Source organism: Chenopodium quinoa, unplaced genomic scaffold, assembly GCF_001683475.1.
Source record: "Chenopodium quinoa cultivar QQ74 unplaced genomic scaffold, ASM168347v1, whole genome shotgun sequence".
NCBI classification, from domain to species: domain Eukaryota; kingdom Viridiplantae; phylum Streptophyta; class Magnoliopsida; order Caryophyllales; family Amaranthaceae; genus Chenopodium; species Chenopodium quinoa.
Genome location: NW_018742951.1, coordinates 4,800,768 through 4,812,136, shown reverse-complemented (window position 1 = coordinate 4,812,136; position 11,369 = coordinate 4,800,768). Strand labels below are relative to the sequence as shown.

Genomic DNA, 11,369 nt, shown 5'->3' with positions numbered 1-11,369 from the left:
TAACCTCCATCTTGAAATTTCATTTCTTGTAGACTTTTTGTTAATTGACGATTGGTGGGGTTCATCATTTCAAGACAAGAACCGCCAAAGCAGGGGTAGTCAATTCTCATGGATCGGATTTGGTGAGATCAGGTTGAGTCTATTTTGAATTTAAATTATGCTATACAAGTCAAAATTTAAATTTGATTTTTTTTGAGTTGATTTTGAATCGCATTGGTCGAGTCAGCTGTAGGTACACCCTAATTCTAATTGAAGATTATTAATTTTCATCATTGCATCCAACTCAATGGCACTTTCTCCTTCTCTTACATTAATTACCCCAACATCATCTTTCCATATAAATAACACAATTCAGTAAATAAATTCGCAGAGAATAAGGCATATGGTATTTAAGCCATTTTTATGTCAAACTCGTAATATAGACAATATTCCTATGCTCATAAATAAGCCATCAGTGACTGCCAGTAGAGCTTTTCCCCAAAATTGATCTACATTAATAAACACTCGGAACTTAGCTTTCAAAGTTATGCCAACTTTATTTTCGATAAACTAAAATTAATTTTATTAAAATGAAATTATGTTTATTAATTTTCTACTATATTTATTCTTTAAATTTACTAATTTTTACCTATTTAAAATTACCTTTATCAAAATGTACTTACTTTTATTGTGCTGAACTTATTATTACTAAATACCCTCTCACTCTCCTTTTGTTTACACCATGAGCTCATTTTATGTGAGAGTTTTTTTGTCAAATGGTGCAAACAATAAGGAACAGAAAAAATATTATTTTTAAAAGTTAGTAAAACAACGAACAAGTGGATCCTTAAATTAGATCATGTAATTCACACATGGAAATTCCCTTTATACTCTTTACGTAAGTTACACACACTCATAGTACTACCTACGTTTCATATTTTTTACATCTTTTAAATTTTTTATATCTCACAAATAATACCATAAAGTAAAAAAAAAATATAAAATGGAGGTATTAGAAGATTTTAAAAATGTTATTTTCGCTAATTAATTACATATAGTCTTAAGAAGGGACCTAACAAGGTTGAAACTATATAGTGAAAACAACTATTTTTTTTTTAACATGCGGTTAACATGTATCGGCAGCGTCCCAAACTCCCAATATAGCCTTTTTTCTTTTTACCTTGGAAATTAATTTATTATATTACCCACATGCTTTTTGCAGCAAGCAATGCAATCGCAAAGTTAAAAAAACACTTTAAGATAATACAATTTTATGGAAACTTAACCGGCGGTTGTTTGGTATTAAAGAAACAACAAGTGTGTGCGTGCTTGTGCTCGTGCATTTTCCCCCAACCCGAAATTAAAATTAATACTCCCTCCATATTTTAATAAGTGTTACGTTTATCAAATGCGATCGTGTTTTAATAAATGTTACACATTCTGTTTTACTAAAAAATTATATTTTAATATTATAATCTGGTCTCCATTCAAAATCACTACTACCTTTTTTTTTTTTACTTCATTCCTCTTACATTTATTACTTTTCAATAAACTATTAACCTATTATCTTTCTTTTACAATTTTTTAATACTTCAACTACCTCAATTACCTTTATTATATTTAAATTAATAAAATCACCTAAAATTATGTACGGATTAAAGTATAACATTTATTAAAATACGGAGAGAGTAACGTTAGTTCATGAATACATATTAAGAGTATGTATGTACATCAATCGCTCCAAAATGTAAATGATTTTGTAATACATTAAATAGATTTAATACCCCTTTATATGCGCTATCTCCCGCATATCCCACCACGTGGTCTTCTACTCACTATCTGAGTTGGACCTCTTTTTCCATCGCCTTCCCCTTCTTTTTCTATTTATACCCTTTCTTCCTCTTTTTCTCTCCTCAATACTTTCTCTTTTTTCTTTCTCTCTCTAGAAAAAATTAACTCCCTTTTTCTTTCTCCTCTTCGATTGCTTATTATTATAAACCTGTAAAGATAGGCAAACAACAGAAATACCATGATGAATCCTGCAGGAACAACTCCTTCTACTTCTAACTCTAGTTGGGCCTCCCAGGCCCAATTAGCCTTCAATTCCGGCCCATCAAGAAAGCGGAATTATAGTAAAATTCAGTGTGCTCTTCAATCCACTGTTTCTCCTTCAATTCTTCATTTTCCAAACACAATACATGACAACAACAAAAACAACAACAAAAATAACACCATTTCTATTACTACTAAACCTGAACCTGTTCAAAAGTGGAATATCTTCCAGAAGGTGGCCGCGGCTGCCTTAGACATAATTGAAACCGCTCTCGTGACCCGAGAGCGGTCCCAACCACTCCCTAAGACGTCCGACCCCCAGGTGCAAATAGCCGGGAACTTCGCCCCTGTACCGGAGATGCCTGTTAAACAAGCTCTCCCTGTAAGCGGAGAAATTCCGGCTTGCATTGACGGTGTTTACGTACGAAACGGTGCTAACCCGTTGTTTGAACCAACTGCGGGACATCATTTTTTCGATGGTGATGGGATGGTCCATGCAGTAGCAATCCACGACGGTGTTGCTAGCTACGCCTGCCGGTTTACAGAAACCAGCAGGCTAGTGCAAGAGCGAGACCTCGGACGATCCGTGTTTCCGAAAGCCATTGGTGAGCTTCACGGACATTCGGGGATTGCTAGGCTTATGTTGTTTTACTCTCGAGGGCTTTTCAGTTTGCTAGATAATGAACATGGGATGGGAGTTGCTAACGCTGGTTTGGTCTATTTTAATGACCGATTACTAGCTATGTCTGAGGATGATATTCCCTACCAAGTTAGGATCACCCCGTCGGGTGACCTTAAGACGGTAGGGCGGTTCGATTTCGAGGGTCAGCTAACATCGACGATGATAGCTCACCCTAAACTCGACCCCGAGACAAAAGAGTTGTTTGCTCTTAGCTACGACGTTTTAAAAGCGCCGTATCTTAAGTTCTTCAAGTTCACGCAAGACGGCGAAAAATCACCCGATATTGATATCCCGTTAAATGAGCCTACCATGATGCATGACTTCGCTATTACGAAAAACTTCGTAGTCATCCCTGACCAACAAGTTGTGTTTAAGATGAAGGAGATGATCACAGGTGGATCACCCGTTGTGTACGACAAGAACAAAACGTCGCGTTTTGGTGTTATGCGTAAGGATGCTAGTGATGCCTCGGAAATTACTTGGGTAACTTCACCAGATACATTTTGTTTCCACCTTTGGAATGCTTGGGAAGAGCCGGAAACGGAGGAGGTTGTTGTGATTGGATCATGTATGACTCCGCCGGACTCGATTTTCAACGAGTGTGACGAGTGTCTTAAGAGTCTGCTCTCCGAAATCCGGCTTAATCTACGGACGGGTGAGTCGACTCGCCGACCTATTATTGATTTAACACAACATAGTCATATAAATCTTGAGGCTGGCATGGTGAACCGGAACTTACTAGGGCGAAAAACCCGGTTCGCTTACTTGGCGATCGCAGAGCCTTGGCCTAAGGTCTCTGGGTTCGCCAAAGTTGATTTGGTCACGGGTGAGGTAAAAAAGTTTATGTACGGTGGTGAAAAGTACGGTGGTGAACCCTTCTTTTTACCCCGTGACAATACTATTTTCGAAGATACGGAAGATGATGGTTATGTCATGGGATTTGTTCATGACGAGGAGAAATGCATTTCCGAATTATTGATCGTGAATGCACAAAGTTTAGAGCTTGAAGCGTCCGTTAAATTGCCTTCAAGAGTTCCTTATGGATTTCACGGTACCTTCGTAAGATCCGAGGATTTGAGTCATCAAGCTTAACGGATTTCCGTCGAAGCTAAGTTCATACGAAGCATATTATACCTCTATTCGGAATTATTTGTCATATTATATAATCAATTTATGTGACAATCATTTCTGAATAGGAAGAGTAGTTTTCATCTCCTTTTTTTTTTTCTCTGTTTTCGAATAAGAAAAGACGAGTAAAAATTATACATGATGAGATGACGGATGAAACGAGGCGTCCCCGCCTCCCCGGTCCCGGTACTTTCCTAGACATCTACTTCAGCCAAATATGTTTTTACTTCGAGTACATTTTTGGCTTAGATTTTATTTTTTGACTTTTGTTGGAGGACCAACAACTTTAATTAGATCAATATTTGGACATTAGTAGAGGACTAGTTAGGAATTAGTGTTTTTTTTTTTCTTTTTTTAATTGGTAGTGAGTGTGAAATATCACTAGTGTAGATAATTATTTGTGTTGCAATTTTTGCAGCTGAAATTTCTGCTGCCTTGCTCATTTTATTGTTTAGGCAAGCGATTGATCAATTTTAACACCATTTTTCTATATCTTAATTCTCTAACAAATTTAATCAGCAGTTTAGTTGCTTTGTTTTCGGGTTTAATTAAGAAGCTTATTTGTTTCCTTCATAGAAAAAAACATATCCCGTTTAATCTTTGATACAAGAAACACTGAAGATATTTTCCTCGAATAATGGGTTGTATTATAAGATTTTTCTGCGCCATTTTTTTTGTTAAATGACTATATCTTTGATAATATGGAAAATTACTTGGATTTATTGATACTGAATAATATTGCATTATATCATTAAAATTCAAATCTTATATGATATCAACGTACTAGTAGATAAAATATCGATTTGTTGGGACTTTACATGACAAACGTTTGAGACTTATATGACTTCATGAAAAAAGATATAAATTGTGATAGGGTGATCAATAGAATAATATTATAATACTCCTTCCTCTTTATTATAATAGTTACTAATCATGTATTTTTAATCACAACGATTTAGCAAAAATGACTGGAAAGTAATAGAGCTATATGTACAAAAAAAAAGTAAAATGTTGTAAGAAAGATATAATTAATCAAAACATAAGTTGAGTTGCGATGAGTGGAGTGAAGTGTTGTAGAAAATAAAATTAAAAAATAAGGTTTATAATGGAATATTGTAAAAAGAGAAGAATATTTTAGGCTAATTAAACTAGGAAAAGGTGGTGTAACCGTATAAGAATTAATATTATTGAGTAAAATGAAAAAACATGAGTCATATACATTAAAATAGTAGTAATTAATAAAGTAAGTAAATTGTAACCATGTTTTAAATAAAAACAAGTAAAGTGTAAGTATTAATTTGAAACATTAATCCATTAACAAAAACTAGAAGAAGTACTTTATATAGTGTAATTAAATATATATTTGATACATCATAGTGATCATACATTAGTATTACACAACATACATGTTCACGTGGGTTTTGCACTGGAGGCATATGGAGCATGAGATGCTACTCGGTTGAATTATAGATAAGGGCCAGGGTCGTTTGATTTGAATGAGGAAAAAAGAAATTATTCAAGAAAAGGAAAGAAAAAGATAAAAAATTGAAATGAAATAAACATGTAAAAATTGAGGAAGATGAGATGTGACTTGACTAACACTATAATGCAGTAGAATTTATTAAAAAAGGTTATGTTGTATGTAGTCTTATAATACAACTTTTTTTTTTAAATGGTGTAAAATTTGCTATTTATAATATTTAAAAAAAAAAAAAAAAATCTTGGATTAATTGACATGTTAATACTTAGTTATTATGAATAATGCATTTTTATCTTCTTATATATACAGCCCGGCCTTAGCCTTTAATGCACATCAAAAATCCATGATCACATGGGATTTTTACCGGATGCATATGGTGTTTAATTTGGTGTGTTCTCCATCGAAGCTCGTTCGATATTAAATTAGTACTCCATACCATATTATTAGTTCAGTGGAAGCCTAAAACTACCATATATTGTCAAATAAATCTCAAGGTCTCAAATTATCATTAATCACATCAAACATATATATACACCATCATAGAATCCCAATCATAATAGAACTCTAACTACCTACCTTGGGGAATAATTAATCTATCACAATAAAAGATAATACAAAATATATAAGATATATATTCCCTAAATATTATCCCCTATCTTAACATCCCCCTCAAGTTGGAGCATGGAGATCCCGAATGCCCAACTTGCCAAGTAGTGACTCGACCTGAGCCTTTCCCAAGGCTTTGGTAAAAATGTCCTCAAGCTGCTCCTTCGTAGGGACATACGAAGGCGATATCAAACCATCTTTAATTGCATCTCTCACTAAATTCATATCAACTTCAATATGTTTTGTTCTCTCATGAAATACGGGATTTTGAGCAATGTACAAAGCTGACTGACTATCGCAAAATAAATTCATACCCTGCGAATGTTGCACACCCAAATCTCTTAATAGTTGTTTCAACTACTTTAATTCACATGTCACGGCTGCCATTGACCTATATTCCGCTTCTGCAGATGATTTAGAAATAGTATGTTGCTTCTTAGTTTTCCAAGACACCGGGGAAAAACCAAGCAACACAAACCAACCTGTCAACGACCGTCTAGTCAAAGGGCAACTCGCCCAATCAGAATCACACCACCCTTCAAGCCTCAATGCACTATCTGACCGAAGAAGTATCCCTTGTCACAGATTCTTCTTCAAGTAACGAACCACACGAAGTGCGGCCTCCCAATGCTGTTCTTGCGAACTCTGCATAAACTGGGACAAAATATGAACCGGGTATACAAGATCGTGTCTAGTCACAGACAAATAAATTAGCCGGCCAACTAGTCGCCTATATTTCTCCACATCATCCAACACCCTACCTTCTGCTAGGGCCAATTTATGATTCTGTTCCATCGAAAAATTTGCAGGTTTCGTACCTAATAGCCCTGTTTCGGAAATAATATCAAGAGAATATTCCCGTTGACAAATATAAAATCCCTACTTGTTTCGAGCAACCTCAAGTCCAAGGAAGTATTTCAACACTCCCAAGTCTTTCATCTTAAAACAATCACCCTGATACTTCTTAAATTTCGATAAAGCAATTTTATCATTCCCTGCAACAATCAAATCATCAACATATATTAACACATTCAACTGTAATTTCCCTTTGGTCAATGTGAACAAAGAGTAATCAGAGTAGGATTGCTTGAATCCATATTTCTTTAATGTTGCAGTTAATTTCGCAAACCAACACCTCGGAGCCTGTTTCAGAACATACAACGACTTTTTCATCCTGCACACTTAATCAAAATTATTCTTATTGAAGCCTGGAGGAATTTTCATATATATTTCTTCCTCCAAGTCTCCGTGTAAGAATGCATTATGCATATCCATTTGATGGACCTCCCAGTTTTTCACAGCTGCTACTGCAAGAAAGGTTCGAACTGTAGCCATCTTTGCGACCGGAGCAAATGTCTCATTGTAATCTAGCCCTTCAACTTGATGATTCCCTAGTATCACCAATATTGCTTTCAATCTCTGCAAATTCCCATGTTCTTTACGTTTGTCTGTATACACGCATTTGCTTCCTAAAGCCTTCTTTCCAGGTGGAAGTTTCTCAAGTACCCATGTACCTTGCTCCTCTAGAGCTCTAATCTCCGCGGCCATTGCATCTCTTCAACCTGCATGTTTCATGGCTTCTTTGAAACTTTTAGGCTCATGCCCCACTGTTATTGCTGCAATATACTTTCTATGTTTTTCAGACTATGGTGAGCAATCAACAAAATATGTGAGAGGATATGGAGTACCTGAGGAAGGAGATGTTGTCTATGCACGTGACGATGAACTGTATTTCCGGATTGTATGTGTCACAAAGTCCCGATATTTTGTGTTAGGAACTTTCGGCCTGCATCCTCTCCCCAACTCCTCACTCTCACTCGTCACCCCCTCATGCTCACGCAAACCTGACGCCCCCCTATGCTGCTGCTGCTCTCCATGGGACTGCCCCGCAGCAGTGTGCTGGTCCGACTGTTTTGTACCACTGCAAGCGCCAGGTGGAAAGCCAGCGGGATGATCAAGTTGCTGGGTTGGCTGCTGGTCAGTCCTGCCAGCGCCCGCTGGGTTTTCATCGGCCTGAGCAGTGGGTATTCGTGGCCTGCTAGCCATCCCAAGCTCTCACTCATCATCACTACATCCATCCACTACACCAACCCCTCGCGTAGCAACACTAGAAGATGCTGCTACGTTAACATTAGTGAATGGAAACATATTTTCAAAAAATCGCACATTACGCGACACAAATATTTCTTCAGTTTCTAAGTCGCACACTCTCCATCCCTTTTTCCCGAACGAGTACCCCAAAAATACACACCTCCGACTCATACTAGCAAATTTATCTCCTTTACTTCTTTGATTATGAGCATAGCATAAACAACCGAAAACTCGAATATAGTCATATGACGGTGGTTTATTAAACAATATTTCAAAAGGTGTTTATTCTCAAGTAATGGGGTCGGGGTGCGATTAATTAAGTGACATGCCGCTAGAACACACTCTCCCCAAAATTTTAATGGTAAATTTCCTTGGAACCTCAAAGCCCTTGCGATATTTAATATATGTTGGTGCTTTCTCTCAACTCTACCATTTTGTTGGGGTGTTCCCACACACGAAGTTTCAAAGATCACGCCATTTTTCGAAAAATAATTTCTCAAAGAATTAAATTCCGCGTCATTATCACTTCTAACAATTTTAATGACTTGATCAAATTGACGTTTTACCATAGCAACAAAATTCAAAAACATCAACTCAACATTTGTTTTATTTTGCAATAAATAAATCCAAACATCTCTAGAATAATCGTCAACTGTTGTTAAGAAATAATGAGCACCACACGAGGAAGGTGTTATATATGAACCCCACAAATCTATATAAACAAGTTCAAATATACGACTTTGCTTTATTCTTACTAATTGGAAAACTACACCTAGTTTGCTTAGCACGAGAACAAACATCACATGCTTTATTATGTTTCCTAAAAGAACTACTCACATTAGGAATCATTCTCAACACCGTCTCTGAAGGATGCCCCATCCGTTGATGCCATAGGTCAAACGAAGACTCCCCATCCACTGCTAGAACCTTCACTTGAGGGACACCACGGAAAAGATACAATGCATCCTCGCGTTCACCCATACCAATCACCCTCCTCATCTGCGGGTCCTGCATAACACATGTTTTGTTAGTACATTGCATAGTACATTTAGATTCATCACTCAATTGGGTGACAGAAATTAAATTGCAGGTCAATTGAGGCACAAAAAGAACATTCTCTGATAGCAATCCTCCCGGTAACATCACCGTTCCCAATTGATCCGCATTAGCCGATTGACCATCCGGCAAACCTACGAGGCAATTTTGTATTTTCTTCACGTTTTTTAGATTCGAAAAATCACAAGTTACATGATTTGATGCCACCGTATCTACTATCCAAGGTACTGTATTTATCTTACCATGCAATTGCCTATTGGTTGGATTTAAAATATCCATGATCTGCTGTACTTGAGTTGCCGAAACTCCCACCAAGGCTGATGCATCATCAGCAGTCACGGACCCTTGCTGTTGCTTGCTAGAGGAGGACGAGCTTGTTGCCTGATTGTTGCTGCCAGACCCTCTAAAAAATGGTGCAAGTAGTCTTCTTCTCTAATCTTCTCAACCTGTGTAACTATGTTACATTTACACTTGGGAACCCTCGTATAATTGAGAAGTTCCTTCCAAATCTTTGATAGCCTACCAAAGTAATCAGCTATGGACTCCGTAGACGCTTGATGACACGCACCCAACGCCACCTTCAATCGGCACACCCGTGTACCACTAACAACACAAAATCGATTCTTGAGATTCGTCCACAAAATACTCGCATCATCATAGTCTCCAATCGACGATCGTAATTTCTGGTCAAGTGTATTGGATATCCACGAGACCAGCATTGATTCTACAGCAATCCAGTCTTCTAACTTTTCATCTGTTGGCATCTTGATTGACCCATCTACGAAACCAAATTTTGGCCATTAATGAGTGTCTGATAGCTTGAGCCCATTCATCGTAATTCTCACCACGCAATTGAATAGGCGTGATTATGTTTTCCGGAACATCACTTGAACCGAGGTAGTAAGTTAAACCTACTGGAGTTTTATCACCCATCTCTCACAGCAAAGGTATTTATCATTGATCACATCAAACATATATATACACCATCATTGAATCCCAATCATAATAGAACTCTAACTACCTACCTTGGGGAATAATTAATCTATCACAATAAAAGATAATACAAAATATATAAGAGATATATTCCCTAAATATTATCCCCTATCTTAACATATATATACCCAAATGTGCAAGTGTAGAGCAAATTTAACTTTCACAATACACGTACTCTACAAATGACCCAACCCAAACCAAATTCAAATAAATATTTTGCTGCAACTAATATATGGAAGGTTTCAACCGATTCACACCACAATTAATGGCACAAATAATGTACTAACGTTAGTTACAACATACTGCTGGACTTAACTATACGTAGAGTGAGCTCTATTTATATGAACCAAGCCTTTTCTTATATTCTATGGAGTATATCTTTCGTTACTCCTGATTTTCGGTATATAATAAGGGTTATGTTTTTTACGTATGGCTTAGAACACATGCTCATAATTATAGGCAGCTTGTCGAACCAAATAAATTTTGTGCATTCATTTCATTCTCGTCGACTTATGTTGTTGTTATTGTATATTTATATGTGACCTATGTGAGTCTCAATGCAAACATATATGAATTGTTATATTCAAAGTTTGTAAAAAAGAGCAGTACTTTCTATGACAACTCATTAATAACACTTTCATAAATAAAGAAAATGATATTTAGCGTCAATATTTTTAATAGGTTTTTAGTTGTAGCTAGATGTCTCTTTCTAATATTTTATTTTCCCCAAAATATTATTGTTAGCCATTTATACTAAATTTACAATGGTCATTGAAAATATGATTACCATATTATTTTAATGATAAACAATATGATCGGTTTATTTTTTTCCATTATAATATGAACACAATTAGTCTTCTAATATCTAAAGTGCAAATATAGTGTTTGAAAATTTTAATCCAACATAAAATAAATATTTTTCGAGAAATTATATAATAATAATAATAAAAATTACATAAATGAAACTAAAAATTTGATAAATAATAAAAATGTTGATAATACTATTTTATACCAAAAATAAAGTAATATAATCTATTACTTGGAGAAAAATAGATCAATTATAAGCTATGTAACCATTAAAATATTATGGTAGTCATATTTCAAACGACCACTATAAAATAAGTGGATGAGTATCTAACTCAATGAATAGAAAATTTGCATGAAAAAATTTCATAAAAAGAAATTGGTGTATGTAAATAAATTGGCCATCTAATAGGGAAATGGTGCAAATAAATTGAGATAGAGGTAGACAGGTAGTATAAAGAATTTAATTAAACTAAAGCTTAAATAAGATTGTCTCTG

The 11,369-nt window shown here is 35.7% G+C and overlaps 1 protein-coding gene across 1 annotated transcript; it reads left to right on the top strand.

Annotated features, from left to right (window-relative positions):
* Positions 1-1,930: 1,930 nt before the first annotated feature.
* On the top strand, positions 1,931-4,455 carry LOC110728550 (9-cis-epoxycarotenoid dioxygenase NCED1, chloroplastic-like). Its single transcript, XM_021908193.1, has one exon. The coding sequence runs from the start codon at positions 2,009-2,011 to the stop codon at positions 3,803-3,805; it is 1,797 nt and encodes a 598-aa protein (XP_021763885.1). The 5' UTR covers positions 1,931-2,008; the 3' UTR covers positions 3,806-4,455.
* The last annotated feature ends 6,914 nt before the right edge of the window (positions 4,456-11,369 follow it).

Bases quoted from the DNA above. Each gene is read 5' to 3' on its own strand.
- LOC110728550 (XM_021908193.1), top strand. From the start codon at position 2,009: ATGATGAATCCTGCAGGAACAACTCCTTCTACTTCTAACTCTAGTTGG.